General features: G+C 38.2%; 2 protein-coding genes across 2 annotated transcripts; one reads left to right on the plus strand and one right to left on the minus strand.

Moving 5' to 3' along the window:
- The first annotated feature begins 519 nt into the window (after positions 1-519).
- On the plus strand, positions 520-12,151 carry PLL1 (poltergeist like 1). Its single transcript, XM_006847635.4, has 4 exons — positions 520-4,047; positions 8,629-8,742; positions 10,011-10,275; positions 11,028-12,151. Exons 1-4 carry the CDS (start codon positions 1,606-1,608, stop codon positions 11,150-11,152), a joined length of 2,946 nt encoding a protein of 981 aa, XP_006847698.2. The 5' UTR covers positions 520-1,605; the 3' UTR covers positions 11,153-12,151.
- Positions 12,152-12,426: 275 nt separating this feature from the next.
- LOC18437428 (pentatricopeptide (PPR) repeat-containing protein) lies at positions 12,427-16,476 on the minus strand. The gene has a single exon (XM_088856085.1). It carries the CDS (start codon positions 15,016-15,018, stop codon positions 12,901-12,903), a length of 2,118 nt encoding a protein of 705 aa, XP_088712211.1. The 5' UTR covers positions 15,019-16,476; the 3' UTR covers positions 12,427-12,900.
- Between the last annotated feature and the right edge of the window lie 483 nt (positions 16,477-16,959).

Below are 16,959 nucleotides of genomic sequence, written 5' to 3' on the forward strand. Positions count from 1 at the left end.
GAAGTTTTTTCAACAATAACACAATAATTTTCAATGGATTTTTGAGGTGTGTATGTAATTCTACATTTTAAAATTATAATTTATATAAATTTTTTTTATATAAAAATTAGATTTGCATCTTTTTTTAAAAAAAGTGATGCTGAGAGAGAGAGAAATAAATCCTTATTTCTAAATATGATCATCCTAAACTTAACAAAACACAAACATCTACAGCATTCTCGACAACACCAATTAAACAAGGAGCTCGGCTCATCATCACCATCATTATAAATTTTTTTCAATTAATTGGGGTCGACTACATAAATCTTGATCCGTCATCCTGTTCTATTAAAAAGTATACTTTGAGGGAAGTTAAAAATCTCTATATCTTTTTGAAGTCTTTCCAACAACGTCTTTTTGGACTTACCTTTTGCTTTTTTCAAAACAAAGACATCAACTATCTCATTCAAAACAACTTCCTCATACTTGAAGTTCTCCGACCTCCTCCACTCGACCTACCTCACACCATGAATATCAATAAGCTCCATTCCATCTACAATAACCACTCAAGCTGGGTTGGGACTATGCACCAACCTGCACTAGTGTGACAGTGCCCATGAGGAAGTTGGTAAGAGCTTGGCAGCATCGTGGTGGAAATTGGCAAGCAACCAGTGATTATAAAGTCAAGTTTTGATAAAAACAGGTTGGTGGGGGAAGTGGGAAATTGAAAAAGTCTACGAGAAATACGGAGACAGAAAAATACAGAGAAACTAAGAAACGAGGACGAATGAGCCAATTCAGTCAACTCATCACTTACCAAAGCATCAAGCAAAGCTCGTGTAGGTCTCAAGGTTTTGCTTTTAGATTTCTATGGACATTGATAAAAAGTATAAGAGAGAGTGCAAAAATAAAAATTTGGTTATACACTTGGAGGGAGGTTCTTCACAAGCCCACCCATTATCACAAGAGACGGCACAACCAACATATATGCCTTCTTCTCTCTCTCTCAATAGAGGGTATTATGTATATAAAAACGTAGTTTTAATCGTAAAAGTAAAGTTGTAACGTTTCATATTGTTCATTTTAATTGGATGATGTAGATTTAACTTATGTTTTAAAATAATATAAAAAAATATTATATCTTTGAAAACAACATCAAATCTTTCTTTTCCAAACAATAAAAATGATATAGATTAATACAAATTTATTTCTATAATTAAAGTTGCATCCTTATATAAGCTTTTTCTCTCGGTAAATCTCAAAAAAAAGAATTTTATAAAGTCTTTGTGAAGAGCATAATGGGCATATCAACAAAGTTATACTCTTTTTGAGGGGCATTTTCATATCTCTCTTATTTTTCAAAGTAAAATTCATCACACACTCGCCCTCTCATTTTCAAATTAAATCCACTCCTTTCATCTCTCTCATCAATTTTTCAAAATAAATTCTCTCTCTCTTGTCTGAAATAACCAGAAAACCACTAAAAAATAACGGAAGCTCCTTCACAGTCATCTTTCTCAGGTGTAAGGGAAGCAAACTCAGTGATCATAGATAGAGAGTGAGCCCCAAAACCACGCAGCCAATGATTTAAAGGCCAGAAGTTTCTCTCTCTAAAAACCCAATGTGATGGGCAACGGAATATCCAGGGTTCTCCCCTGCTTCACTCCCTCCAAAACCTCCTTCCCTAACCACCATGAAGCCATCTTCTCAGGGCCACTAGATGAAGCTCTTGGCCACTCCTTCTGTTACATAAGACCTCCTTTACCGGGCTCAACCTCTCAAAGATTTTCCGCATCAAATTCTCAGACGTTTTCTCCGTCAAATTCTCAGAGGTTTTGCTCACAAGAAGAAGAAAAGGAAGAGGAAGACCCAAAAACCAGAAGTGGCGGTTTTACTGAAACCACCTTCAGATCCATCTCTGGAGCATCAGTAAGTGCAAACACCTCAACCCCAAGAACAACATCACTTTTGAATGAAAACCAACTCCAAAACCAGGCTAAGAGTCTCAGTCATGGCTCCATTAACCAAAACCACAATTTTTGGGTCACTGGTTTTGAGAGCACCTCATCTTTCAGTGCGCTGCCATTGCAACCCGTTCCAAGGCTTGAGCACCAGAACCCAGAGATGTGTTTCTCTGGAAATGTCGATAGGAGCTTCATGTCTGGTATTTTAGAAAGAGGTTTCATGTCTGGGCCGCTAGAGAGAGGAACAGTCTCGGGTCCTCTTGATAACAATGATGGGATTCATTTCTCTGCACCTTTGGGTGGTCTTTACCTCAAAAAGAAGGGATTTTCTAGTGCGAGACGGAAGGGTCTTTCTAGTGTGAGAAAGGCTTTTCAGAGGAGCTTCTCAGAGAGACAGAGGCCATGGGTGGTTCCTGTCCTTAACTTTGTGGGGTTGCAACCCTTTAGGAAATGTTATAGTGGGAAAGAAAATTGCCCAAACATAAATGACCCCAACATATATATGGGGTTTAACACTGATTTAGAGAATGAAAATCTTCAATGGGCTCATGGAAAAGCCGGGGAAGATAGGGTTCATGTGGTCGTATCCGAGGAGCATGGATGGCTATTTATTGGGATCTATGATGGTTTCAATGGTCCTGATGCTCCTGATTTTCTCCTGGGTAATCTTTATAAGGCGGTTTTCAATGAGCTCGAAGGTTTGTTATGGAATAGACAAGAAGAAATTGCAGATGGAGTGGTAGAGAATGTACTAGTAGAAGGTAAGGAGCCAAATCCGAATTTGAACACTGATAACCGAAATTCAGAAAGAGAATCAACTGTAACTGATGTTGACGAAGAGAAAAACTCAATTGCCACGGGTGGCGATCGGGCTGACGATTTGGTTGCTGGTATGGCTAGCAGTGAAGTAATTGAAGTGCAAAGCTCAATTGTCCCGAGTAATGATCTGAATCCAACTTCAGATTTTCATAAAGTAGATAGAGAGAGGAATTCCAATCTACTCGTCAATGAATTCGATGAGAAGAGAAATATGACTGCGATAGGTGCCAATCAAAAGAACTATTTGCTTTCAACTACGCCAACATGTAGAAAAGTCTATAATGGTTTTGAGGAGAAGTCTAATGAATTGGTGGAAGAGAGAGAACTTGCTGGATATGGTAACACTGAGCAACGATCTCATAGAAAGATGCAAGAAGACAGAGAAAATGCAGTATGTGGTAGTGGTGGTCTTGGGGAGAGTGGGGAGCCCATTAGTTTGCCGCATTCTGGGTCTTTGGCAAAGAGAGTAACCTTTGAATTGCAAAAACCAGATGAAAGTAATATAAGGAAAGGCAGGCCTCTCCGTGAATTGCTCGCTGAGGAAGACGAAGATGGCTTCGAAATTTGGGGATCCAATAGGTTTACTTTCAGTTTAGACAATATATTCATGCGTCATAAACGTGCTTCTAATGCTTCAACGAAAACTGCCTCTTATCTAGAGAGAGAAGGAATGAGTCAAGAAGATATGAGGGGGAAATATAAGTCTTCCATAAGAAGGGCTAGAGGGAGATCGATGCTTTTCTCGAGGCTTAAGCATGGATATGCCAATCACAAAGAGAACCGTAGAAAGTTGTTTCCTTGGGGACATGATTGGGATAAAGAGAAGGTAGAGGTTGAGATAGGAGAGGAAAGGCCAAAAAAAACTCATAGAAGATGTAGATCAGGTCAAATTGATCATGATTCTATATTGAAGGCTCTTGAGCAAGCACTTGAAGCAACTGAGGTAGCATATTTAGAAATGACCGACAAGTTTTTGGACGAGAATCCTGAGCTTGCTTTGATGGGTTCTTGCTTATTGGTGATGTTGATGAAAGATGAGGATGTATACATAATGAATGTGGGTGATAGTCGTGCTATTGTAGCACAATATCAACCAGAAACAAAGAGTTGTAATAGAGTGACAAAAGAGCAAGAAGGGCATGTGATAGAACTAGAGGGTATTGTTGAAGAGGCCCCCGAATCTAGTGAGAGAAATGAGAACTTGGGAAATGATGCTTCTCCCGCGGCCCCGATGAAATTGACTGCACTGCAATTATCAACGGATCACAGTACAAGCATTGAAGAAGTAAGGTTTATGCTCAATGCAATTTGAATAAATACATTTATGATTTGGAATGGGTGAACTAGGTGCAATATAAAACTGAAAAATTGATTGATTTTGCAGTCTCATTTCTTTTCTGAACACTAGCTCTCAAACTTGATATTTTGACGCACAGATTGTGGTTAATGTCATAGGACTAAACCTTATTTGAAGCAATGCTTTATGTTTTGGTGCAAAGTAATATCAATTCAAGCATTGTAGATATAGACTATGGTTGGTCTGTATATATGCATACATGTGCACATTTTTCTTTATGATGTGTTACCATGGTTTGCTGGCTTAGGACTTAGGCTTGCGACAAGTCCAACCAACATTGACTCTGGCTAGGTGAATCACAAAGGCATGACTTAGTATTTTTGGAACTTATTTTAATACAACAGTATCTTTTTTTGGCTCTACCTGGTTTGTGATATAAGACAACTTTCTAAGATTGGTCACAATTTAACACTGAAAAAAAAAAAAGAAAAGTTCACAATTTCACATCTGCTTTAGAGATTTCAAGTGGACTAATCATATTTTGTAGAAATTTTGAGTAGAGTAAGGGATGGGAGTTTGTTCAGATCTCGGAATATTGAGGCTGGGGAGAGACAAGGGTGGCAAGGGGCACTAACCTTGCATAAACTTTGATGGGATTTAAGGTACTATTTATCAGGCTAAGGGATGTAACTGGGATTTAGAATTGAGATGAAAGAGAGTTGTGGTTTATTTTATCTAGCAAAGGGATGGGACATTGATATTGCGAACTTGCCAATGCTGGCAGTTTGTATCTATTGCTTTACTGTTAGTCATGCATTAAAAGCTGGAAGTGTAAGCAAGATTTAAGTCTTCATACATTCAATGTGTGTAGGCTAGGCTCTTTTGGTCATCATCTTATTTCTAGGGATAGGTTTCTCCAAGCTATACCTCCTCGAGGGTGATTTTCTAATGAGAAAATTTCTTTGGTTTGGTGGATTTGTCCTATTGTTGAATGTTGACAACTAACATTAGAGAATGATAAGCTATGCTTTGGGTTATTAGGCTTCCTCAGCCATAGGTTTTCATAGTAATTACTATTTGTTATCAATGAAACAGGAAAAATTTAAAACTTAAAAGTGAGAAGTTTAGGGTTGTGTATGATAAATACTAAGAATAACAAAAGAATAACTTGACTTGGTGTAGATCAAAGATAGTGTATAAACATGTGGACAGTGCAAAACTAGGAACTAGATGCGAAATAATAGTTCTTATTGATGGAATGTTGGAGCCCTCAGGGATTGCATTAACTAATTTGTGAATGATGATTAGACCATAGTTGTTGGGAGTGGGGATTAGGATCTTGAACGGGGGATTGTGAAATGCTAGAAGATCTCTGTGGTTGGAAGCACATATGTAAAATGTATATGTTAGGGATCTAGAGCCTCAAATGTTAGGGATTGAGATCCCAACCTTTTGGGGATCTTGATCCCGACCTTTGGGATCTTGATCCCAACCTTTTGAGGATCTTGCTCCCAACCTCAACGAGTGTGTATAATCTAGGAATATATATACTCTTTAAAGTAAGGATCTCTTTATTGGAAAAGTTTATATAGAGTTGCAATCATATACTTTGGAAGTAAGGTGCACCTTAAAATTCAGTAAAAAAGAGTATTCTGCAGTTGGGAAACCTTCCAAATAATTATCTTGACCTCGATATATATTAATATAAAGAAAAAAAAGGAATTTCATGTCCTAAGAATAGTACATCTTGTAAGAAGTTATCTGGACGGTCTATTTTCAAGTGTTTATTGATCTGTTTGATCTACATTGTTTTTCGAAATTTAAATTTTAGAATTAGAGTTGAACATGAATTTTCAAGCCATAGTAAAGTTATTTTGAAACTGTTAAGTTTGTATTAAGAGAGAGAATCCGCAGGTTGCAAAAAATAGGCATCCCATAGACTGGGTGCTCTGTACAAAATCATGTGAAGTGGTCACAAAAAATGTTATACAACCAGGTAAGTAATTATTCTTAAGATACAAATGGTTTTAGGAACCGGGCTAAAAAAGGCGCCAAAAAGGTTCGATGTTGGTCCTCAGATGCTCCTGCTTCCATGAGGGCAAATTTGCCTCACACCACGTATGCCTCCATAAGACTTATATAGGCCTGCAAATGTGGAAAATTTCGTCGAAGATGTAAACCAATCTCTAAAGGCAAAGACTAGAACGTGAGGCCCAGGAGATAAGAGAACACTTTTCCAAAGGTAAAGAGTAGAACGCGAGGCCCATGCGATAATTTATTGGGAGCTTCATTGCAGAGGGTAAGAAACCAAAACCAAAGCCAAAGCCACAGATCTGAGAACCCTTGTCAGCTTCAGCTTTCGAGCCTACCCAAACGTCGAGCCCACATTCTCATGGCAGCGGCATGAGCGGTGAGGAGTCTTTATGGGGTGGTGCAAGCCTTGTTAGCCCCCACCAACTAAACCAATCACAACCAAGCAGTACCAACAATGGCTACTATGTCCAAAACAGGCCTTCCTCTTACTCAACTGTGAAATGGCCGAGCTCTCAATCTGCAAGAGGCACAACTCCAGCATGAAGGTGCCCCTCATTGGGTTGTTGATGCTATAACTATCTCTTCCTCTCCCTCTCCCTCTCTCCCCCCCCTCTCTCTCTCTCAATACCTTCAGTTCTTCAGGTTAAACTATTGCCATCTCCTGGTAAAATTAGAGGTATGCTTTAGTTGTATAGTATAAGGTGGACACATTACACAAACCTAACCCTGCTTTATTTATAGCTAGCAATCCATGCAACTGTATTAAAAGTATAGTTGTGTTGCTAGCTATTTACCCCAAACATAGTTGTGTTGCCAGCCCGCTGTAAATAAAGAAAATCATCAGTTTGGTTGTTGTCTTTAAGGTTGTGATCGAAATCCTTAACGGTAGGAATCGGGATCCCTAACAATGGGATTAAGATCCCAAAATGAAAAATTCAGGATCCCTTGAAGATCGATTTTCCGGCGTGCCGAAGTGAGATTCCGAAGCGGGATTGCCACCTATGTGGGGATCCCGGTAACTATGGATTGGATTGCTCTTCATAATAACTAAGATGACATGTATTATGTGCAACTACATGCTTGTCCTCACGTGATGCACATTAGACAAATATACCATCTAGAACACATGGACAATGACCATGTATTACAAGTTACACACATATGCAAGATAAGGCGACTTCAAGAAATACTAATGCATGATAAGGCCTTGGAGCATCCTGACATGAACTAAACTTTAAACATGAATTATTTGCATAATGTCGAGGTGAACAATGGTGAGGTAAGAAGGCTGCCCATGAGCTGACAACAAGCACCTCTTTATTTGGGCCATCCCTGAAGGTTGAGTGCCTCACTTAAGGTTTAGTGGTGTCATCATTGTTTTGTCGTTGTGACATGTTTATATAACACCAGCATCCTTGTAGTCCATTCAAGACCCTTGCAATATGTAGTCACCTCTCCAATACATGTGTGCTTTGACCTTGTTAGAGTTCTGTTGACCTTGGGTTTGATTTTATGATTGGGGAATTGGAAACAATGGCCCATGTTGGGACCATCATTATTTTGACATGATAACATGTTTTTGGTATCAAAATTGGGAAGTTCCTTTAAATTAGAGGACTAAATCTGATAAGGTAGGGTAGCAAGAGGGTTAATTTTGGGAGAGTCGATCATCTTCAGATGCATGACAGGTATAACGTTTAAAGTTTTGGAATTCTCCAACTCAGATTGCTGTGAATGTGTGCTTCACAAGATTAGTGGACCAGGAAGGAGTAATATAAGGATGGTGATGAAGGTTTTAATCAAATGGAAAATTTGTCATGGTAGGAATGAAAATTTGTTCTGGCTGCGGTAAGCGACAAGAAGTTGCACTGAACTTTACTAGTTATATAGTCAACTTCTCAGTCTTGTAAAAAAACAGTAAAAGAGGTACGTGTATTCATATCAAAAGGATTATGAGGCTTTGATGCTAGTTGAGTGAGACTGATTAAATGACGCTGGCCTGATTTGTGATGACAGTTCCAGTGTGGATCCTGGTTGCCTATTCTTGAAGTTTAATCTCGAATCTTTAGCCATAAATGCTCCTCTTTTGAATTAACTCATGCTTTTATTGTCCGAGTTACATTGCCTAGAATCTAGAACATAGACCCTGTGAGAATGCATTTTTCGGAACATACTATCTCTGTAATCATGAAAAATCCTTTTATTTATCTGGGAGACCTAACTAGAGATTGGCCTTTAATTGATATTCAAATCAAGGCATGCCTGCCAAGAAATGAGTGTGCTGTTCTCTGCCTTGTGTTCTATGCAAAAAAATTCAGTCAGTGCCATCACAAGAATGGTTTTCCTTTTCTTGTTGCTCCTAACTTCTATTCACTTTAATTAGTGCAAAAAAACAGGTCACTGCCATCATAAGAACGGTTTTCTGTTTCCCTTGTCTTGTTACTCTTAGCCTTTTCTATTCATTTTCATTAATGCAGTTTTTGAGTTACCTAGTTCTCATACTTGGTTTCTAAGATGTATCGATAATATATGCAGGAAGTTTTAAGAATCAAAGAAGAACACCCTGATGACAGTGAGTGCATTGTCAATGACAGGGTGAAAGGTCGATTAAAGGTTACCCGTGCATTTGGGGCTGGATTTCTCAAACAGGTATCCATGGTTATCTCTTTCTGTAAAAATGGTTGTCCTTTATGTTTCAGTTTTCCTTTAAGCAGGATACTTTGTTCTAAACTATATATATATATATATATATATGGAAAATGCTGAGGCTAGCTCACTAACTCACAACTACATATAAGCCCAATGACCCATATTGAATCTGGGTCGATTTGATGGTCACGACCTCATTTTGTATTTGAATTTTAATATTTTTTTTACAAATTCAGGCGTTCATTCTTCTTATCAAAGCGCACCTAATAAAAATATTAAAAAAATAATTCGAAACACTTAAAATTAAGCAAAATATCCTTGAAATATTTCGAGGATATTTTGGTCCATTTAATTTTTTTCAAATTAATTTTTTGATATTTTTATTATATTCCTCAATTTTAAAAGAGTACACGCCTAAAATTTCACATGATTTAGATTTGTAGAAAAATTAAAATTAAAATACGAAATGAGATCGTGGCTGTCAGATTGGTCTAGATTCAATCTAGGCCATTGAGCTCATATGTAGCTATGAACTTGTGGGCTCACCTCAGCATTTTCATATATATATATATATATATATATATATATATATATATATATATATATATATTTATATATATATATACACACACACACACAAACACACACACGTACGTGTGCATGTGTGTGTGCTATTTCTTTTAAAAATTTCATGAAAAGTGCTGCGATAGTGTTTTAGAGAGAGCAAATTCTAGTCATAATGCGAAAATTTCACCTTCTTTTCTCCTCCTGTACATTTTTTGAGAAATAAAGTGGTACTTAAACTAAAACATAACTGTATGCTTTAATTTTTTAAGTGTATGAATTTCAATTTACACTTAAAAGGATATCAACCTTATATTTAACTTTCTTTTCTAAGCATAGGTTATGAATTAAAAATAGCATGAACGAACTTTGTTGAGTTTTCTAGTAGTTCAGATGTTGCTAACTCTTTCTATATTTTATCGTAAATAACAAGAAACTTTTTCCAAAAAATTCCTGAGAAAACCCAAAAGTTTTGAAGACCACCCAATGAATAACCTGGCTAAGTAGCTCCCATGAATGTTCTTACCCTATTCTTCTGCTGGTCTAAAGGAAGAAACCTATTGTTTAAACCTTAAAGGCAATAAACTCAACCCCAGAAATAGGCAGTGGTTGCTATAGTATAAAACTTTAATCTTTAGATATATCAGTTTTTGCTAATCTTTTTCTTATGATCTTTTGCAAAATGGCAAATTATTATTTTGCAGCCAAAGTTGAATAATGCATTGTTGGAAATGTTTCGGAATGAGTACATCGGCTCTGCCCCATACATATCCTGCTCCCCTTCACTTCGTCACCACAGACTTGGTCCAAATGACCAGTTCTTAGTCCTCTCCTCTGATGGCCTATATCAGTATTTGAGCAACGAGGAAGTGGTTTCTCATGTTGAAAATTTCATGGAGAAGTTTCCAGATGGAGATCCTGCTCAATACTTGATTGAGGAGCTTCTATTTAGGGCAGCCAAGAAAGCAGGTAATTTTTTATGTTAATTAGTATTCCCTCATGTCTCTGCAAATTACAAACTTTAGAAAGTTCATGTACAAGCATATGAAATTTCTCAATAGAAAAAAAAGAATACTCCAATGACTATGGACACAGTCCTAATCGATGGCATGGAGTGACTGTCTGACTAAGTGGTGGACAGTAGCAGAGAGAGAGTGTGTGTACCCGCCACTACTACATAACCCGCAACGTAAGTACCATTCTCTCTCGGACTGTCATCATGTCCATTCCATAGTCCCAATTGGACTATGGTTTCCTGTTGCCGATTCATGGTTTTCCAGTCTTGGACAGTTGGACCTATTTGGGCACAGTTGACCAATTTTATTCATGTAAAATGGTAGTCGGATTGCGTCGAATACCTGGTGGGTTGGGTCCGGGTCTAGCAGATCCCGACCCATCTGGGTCTCGGTTTATGCTAATCCAGTGGCATCCAGGTTGTTATCAACTCGAACCATTTAAAGCTCGGGTTAGATCAGTGAATATTGTGATGGTATCGTGGAATTCAAAAGAACTGGAATTTCTATTGTAGCATCACCTGATTCCTTGAACATATGGCAAATTTTATTGGTGAAATCTGAATATTTTATGCATAACCCATGTGGGTTCTTTTCTGTAGCATAGTCTTCCTTGATTGCCCTAGTTATTTCAGCCCTGTTCTGTTATTATCAAAATAAATAATCAATCTTATGAGCATTATATGTTGATCACCTTAATGTTAGCAGGCATGGGTTTCCATGAGTTGTTGGACATACCACAAGGGGACCGTCGAAAGTACCATGATGATGTTACGGTCATGGTAATATCACTCGAAGGAAGAATATGGAAGTCCTCGGGTAAATACATATGAATATCTTTAACTAGACGGTTCTTTTTTGCCTGCCATCGAGAGAGAGAGAGAAGATGAAGACCGCATTATTTTCAAGTTTGGACCTCTGAAATCTCTGATACGTGGCTTCAAGATAGCAAAGTTGGGGATATCCGTCTTCCAATTGGCTATTTATCTCATCCCCTTTTCTGGGCCTGGCCCTGGCCCTTGAGGATTTATTTGTGGGTTCAGATGTGGATGAAGGGAAATTTTTGAGAAAATGCCAGAGCCGTTTGTTTGCTATTTACTTGAAAATGTGAGCATTCTCACTGTTAAATAAAAGTTCAGAAATGGAGATGGAGAAAGCAAGATGAATATGGTCGCAGGAGCTTCTTGGAGGAGGTTGCTGATGGGTTTTGTTATAGGGAGCGCACAGGGATGCAGGCTGTCCATCCGGGCTCTCTCTCTCTCTCACTCACTTCTAGAGATGGGAATGTCAATCTAGAAGGGAATATCTGTTGTCCACGTTCCCTGTTTGTTAAATTTTGAGCATTTAATCATTGTGGATGGTTTTCATAGAGCTGTTTAAAAAAAAAATCTGAGATAAAAGGGGGAAAAAAAACTCAATTGTGTTGCTCAAAATTTCCCCAAAATTATACACCAGTCTCAAAAGCTACCACTCTCTCTACTTCTTGACTAAGCACAAAGTTGAAGAATATGTGCGTTATCTTAAACACATTTTAACCTTCTCACTTTGATAACTCATTCATGAGAAAGAGATCCGCAAATTATATTCATCTGCAGCATCTTTTTGTTATGAATAGTTATCAGGTGGGGCTCTTGCCCAACCAGGTACGTATTTTCAGCTAAATTTACCAAACTCCAATTCAGGGTTATTCTACTTCATACTCGTTTACATGATTGACTCATACATGGTTACGTAGAGGTGCATTTACAATGACAAGATTGTTGGGCACTTTGTTGAGCCCCAAGTGATTTGAGTGGTCATGCAAACTTGGATTTTATGAGAATTTCTTTATTTTATTAGGTGCCCTTCTAGGGACTACCTGGTTTATGGAGATTAGAGAATGTTGTCTAGATATTTGTGGACTTCCTTTCAAGCTGGTGATGCCAATTGTTTGTGTTTGTCTTTTTCAGTGTGGGTGAGAGAGTGAGAGATAGAGAGAGAGAGGAGAAGAGCTACAGTATGAAAAATAACATATTTAACATAGAGGTCATGGAGCCTACACTTCTTCTGGACTATCATTCCTGAAAGGGAACAGATGAGATCATGCCTGTCATTGAAACCAAATAAACTCTAAATTTAGATGCCGTTATATAAGCTTGAAGATAACATACAGTGTTGCCACAATGCCACAGGTATAGTCTAATTTGTTCTGCGAACCATAGAACCAAGTGTTCTCAACACTAATACAAGTGCCGGTAGTTTAACATGAACTTGATCTGCAAAACAGCCGAATGAGATCTAAAAGACCAATTCAGAGACATGGGAAAGAACTAGAAAGAACAACTAAGATAAGCATTGTACACATCTAGATTTAGATATCTAAGCAACTAAGATGAGCATAGTACATCTCTCGATGTAGATATCCCAAGCAGGGGAATTTGAAAATCTGATAATCCAATTGTACTCTTACTATTTTGAACCGCAGAGATTGATTCATTCTGTTTAATGGTTAAACCAAAAGCAGCACCACCCAAACCCTCCTCTCTTTGCTTTGAAATGAAATCTACAAACTTAATCTTGCTCCTCCCATCTGAATGCCCCTTCATGTTGTAGCCAAAAGAGACTTTGAATCTAAAGACCGAACCCACAAGACCACTTCCTCTCTCGCGGCAACAAACCACCCCGCTCTCTCCTCGCTCTGCTGAAACGGGGAACCCATCTTCTTCAAATGCAAAGAGAGAGAATCAGCCAACCCTTGAGACAACTTTCTCCCTCCTACACCAGTATGAATAGCAAAGCACTTTGGCAACCGCTCGTTGTGTTCAATCCCTTCAATCAATGCCCTCAACCACTCCTCAAATGCAGTGAATGCAGCACCAACTGATAGAGACCTAAGGTTCAAAGACCATTCCATCTCTGTCTTCGTGTTTAAGTTTGAATACAACCCGAAAAGGTTCCCTAAATAGAGCAATTCATGTGCTCTCTTTGTGAGACCCCTATTGCAGCAAATATCAATCAAACAATTACAGTAAGGTCTCCTAACTTCCACAACTGATTCGTTAAGTATCTCTCTGAATTTTTCTTTAACCATATCCAGAGTTGCTTCCTCTTTATCAAGAATATCAATAAAGTGAACCAACCTTCGATTCGCTTTCTCTAAGCAAATCAAGACACTCCCAAATTCACCATTCTTGGAAAATGTGAGCACTGAGAGAAGGCAGCCACAAAGCCTATCATCAGGTCTGACTCCTCTCTCTACCATTATATTGAATACCTCCACAACATCATCAAACCTCTTAGCTCTTCCATAACACTGGATCAAGCAAGTGAAACTCATCACATTGAGCTTATTACCAGATCCTAGCATCTCTCTAAAAAATTCATGGGCCTTCTCCACTTCCCCACCATTGCAATATATGTTGAGCATTGCAGTATAGCTCCAACTATCAGGCTTACACAGCTCCGACTTTTTCATATCATCAAAGAGCTTCTCAGCTTCTTCCTCTCGTCCAAGATCGGCACACATGCTGAGCAATGTATTATACAATATGAAATCGACAGGCCAGTTGTTTGATTTGATCTCTTCCCAAAGTTCAAAAGCATCCCTAGCCCACCTAGCCTTCCCATAAATCTTAATCAGAGCAGTTAGTGTGATCACATTAGGCTGTAAACCAGAGCGAATCATTTCATCGAAGAGGCTCCTTGCTAGGCCTGGCTTTCCAGCCTTTCCCATGGCCTCTAACAAAGTATTGTACACAATCAAATTGGGTTTTATCCCAATTCCTCTCATTTCTTGGAGAACATATTGAATTCCATCATAATCTCCTATTTCACCATACATTTTGCCCAAAACCGAGAATGTCACTGCATCTGGTTCCCACCCGTCTGCTCGAGCTCGATCATATAAGCTCAAAACCTCTTCAGTTTTACCTAATTTCGCATAGACATCGAGAATTGCAGAGTAGGTCACCTCATCAGGCATCAAGCCAGTCCTGTACATTCTCTCGAACCATTCGATGGCTTTATCAAAAAAATTGCATCTTTTAGCACAGGTGATAATGGTGGAGTAAGAAACATTATCGAGCTGGATACCTTTTTCAATCATCTCCATCGCCAGTTCCTCAAGGACTTCCCATTGCTTCCCATTCCTCAGGCTCTTCATCATAACATTGTAGAAAATGGTGTCCATGGCAAGGTCCTCCTGTTCCCTCAACCAGTTAAAAAAAAAGTGGGTTTTTTGCCATGTTTTCAACAAATTCATGATCAATAGAGCATTATCTTTTGTGGGTTTTTCTCCAAGCTCTGATAAAACCACTCTGAAACCGTCTTCAGAGAGTTCAGTCTCACCCAGTTTCTTCGCCAAGAGCCGGAGTTCTTTTAGGTGGGGGTTCCAGGTATAGCCAGGGCGTTTATGCCTTTGCAGAGAGAGAACAGAGGGTCTTGGCCTTGTGGGGTTTACCCATGTGGACTTGGGTTTTCTCACAGATTGGGGAGATGGGTTTTTTGCAGAGAGGAAGGACTCAGAGAGAGGTTTTAGCTGTTCAGAGAGAGAAGGTGTTGCTGTGGTTGGAGGAGGTTTTGGGGCTGACTGTGTAGGGATGGACTGGCAAAGTACGCTAAATTTGGAGGAAGTTTTCCTCCTCCATTTTTGTGGGTTTTTGAGGATGGATTTTGGGGGATGGTTGGAATGGAGATGGGTACCTGCAGGGATTGAAGCCATGGTTGGATTCCCTTTCTTTAGAAAAAGAAATAATTTTGAGAAGTTGGGTAAGCTGTTCAGTGGGTCTTTAGATATGTTATCACCTGCAATTGCTGAATGAGTGTGTTTTAGAATTTGGGGTCTATAGATGTGTTATCACCTGCAATTGCTGAATGAGTGCGTTTTGGAATTTGGACACGAGATGTCTAGAGAGACAAGATTTCGTTCTCGGTCGAGTCGAGTGAGAGATTCTAATGGTTATCCGCAATACTTGAATGGGGTCTCTAGTGGACTATAGAAGTTCAGACAGAGATACTTCTGCTCTGTTTTAGAGAGAGAGTGATTGCTCATGGTCCATATAGGAAGAGATCTTATCCTGTTTCCCCATGAGGCCTTATGAGATATTTATTCAACGTTTTTTCATTATGCTACCTGTTTATATCTTGCTAAATACGAACAGATATCTCAACCATCCATTATCAAGGGTGAACGGCTGAGGGGCTTCATACATCATTCTTGAGGGATTTCAGCAATGATAACATGTGACAATCTATGGAGTTGCTTATATCTATGCAAATATAAAGAGGTACTATCTTATAAACAAGAGCGGGGACATAATATGTACTTAATCCCTTAGTCAAAAGATTTACTAGGGAGGATATTTTCAATCTTAATTTTTGGGAACTATATAAAAATAACTAGATGATTATTATCAAAAGAAAAAATTTGAAAATTGAGTTTTTTAACACTCAACTTCTAATAATTTGACGGTTTCTATTCAATCTTGAGATATTTTTCTTTTCAAATACATAGAGGGTGCAATTAGGATTTTAGTTTTCTTCTATTGAAGTTAATGTGCATCAGAGTGATAAAAGCCATGTCTTAAATAGGTAAACCTAGCTGAAGAAGGTCTCATGACATTGGGCACCACTCACATTTAGCATCCGTTTTGGTACATAAACAAGGACGCGGTTAGCATGCGGGCCACGGACTCACATTTAGAAATGCGGGCCTCTTAATAATTTATTTTTAAATAGAACTTGTTCCTAATTTTTAGGAACTATATAACTTTTAACATGGACATTATTAGTCTGTGAAAATAAATAAATTTTAAAAACTAGAAATGATATTTTTTTGGAGAAACTATTTAAACCGTTGATTTTACTTTTTATTTGGAGGACTATTACTAAAGGGACCCGGTTTTGTTGGACGGTGTAGATCTCTGGCCTGCATAGTAATAGGAGCGACCTTGGCCACATTAAACAATTTTCCTATAAATAAACCATGTAATTTCTATTGGAAAAATAATTGGCAACGGCAGGGCTTTAGCAAAAAATATTGCACTCCTTCATTTCTCTATATTTTGGATGATTGAGGATCTAAATTCAATGAATCTTCTTAATCCTCAATATTAAGTTGTAGAAGAAAATTTATAATTTGTGCCCCCTACCCCCCCCACAAAAAAAAAAAATAAAATAAAAAATAGAACTCCTTCGTTTCTCTATATTTTGGATGATTGAGGATCTAAATTCAATGGATCTTCTTAATCCTCAATAATAAGATTTGGAAGAAAAATTATAATTTGTAGCCCCAAAAATGCTCTATCTTGAACACCATTTCCACTTGCAATCCAGATATCTAATTAAATAAGTGAAGTTATTATTATATTGGAAACTCAAAATCCTTTTTTCGGAGCACAAATGGATTTGCAGGGATTTATACTTTAAAACGATTTTTTGTCATCAATCTATGGAAAATATAGATTTTTGAGAGGGCTTCATGGTGTTACATGAGGCAGGGCACTCATGCTAATGCTCCTGCCGCACGTACCTTGAATTGCATACAACAAGAACGTTAGCTTTCATATATTAAACTACCCCAAACTGTCATTTATAATGTTGGACAGTTAGGGTGCATCATTTCTTTTCATCAATGGAAAATGTTTTCATACTTCAAGTGCAG

Source organism: Amborella trichopoda, chromosome 13, assembly GCF_054954075.1.
Source record: "Amborella trichopoda isolate Santa Cruz 75 chromosome 13, AtrichopodaSantaCruz75HAP2 v2.0, whole genome shotgun sequence".
Taxonomy (NCBI): Eukaryota; Viridiplantae; Streptophyta; class Magnoliopsida; order Amborellales; family Amborellaceae; genus Amborella; species Amborella trichopoda.

Bases quoted from the DNA above. Each gene is read 5' to 3' on its own strand.
- PLL1 (XM_006847635.4), top strand. From the start codon at position 1,606: ATGGGCAACGGAATATCCAGGGTTCTCCCCTGCTTCACTCCCTCCAAA. The intron at 4,048-8,628 runs GTAAGGTTTATG...TAATATATGCAG, and splicing joins ACAGTACAAGCATTGAAGAA to GAAGTTTTAAGAATCAAAGA. The intron at 10,276-11,027 runs GTAATTTTTTAT...TAATGTTAGCAG, and splicing joins TAGGGCAGCCAAGAAAGCAG to GCATGGGTTTCCATGAGTTG.
- LOC18437428 (XM_088856085.1), bottom strand. From the start codon at position 15,018: ATGGCTTCAATCCCTGCAGGTACCCATCTCCATTCCAACCATCCCCCA.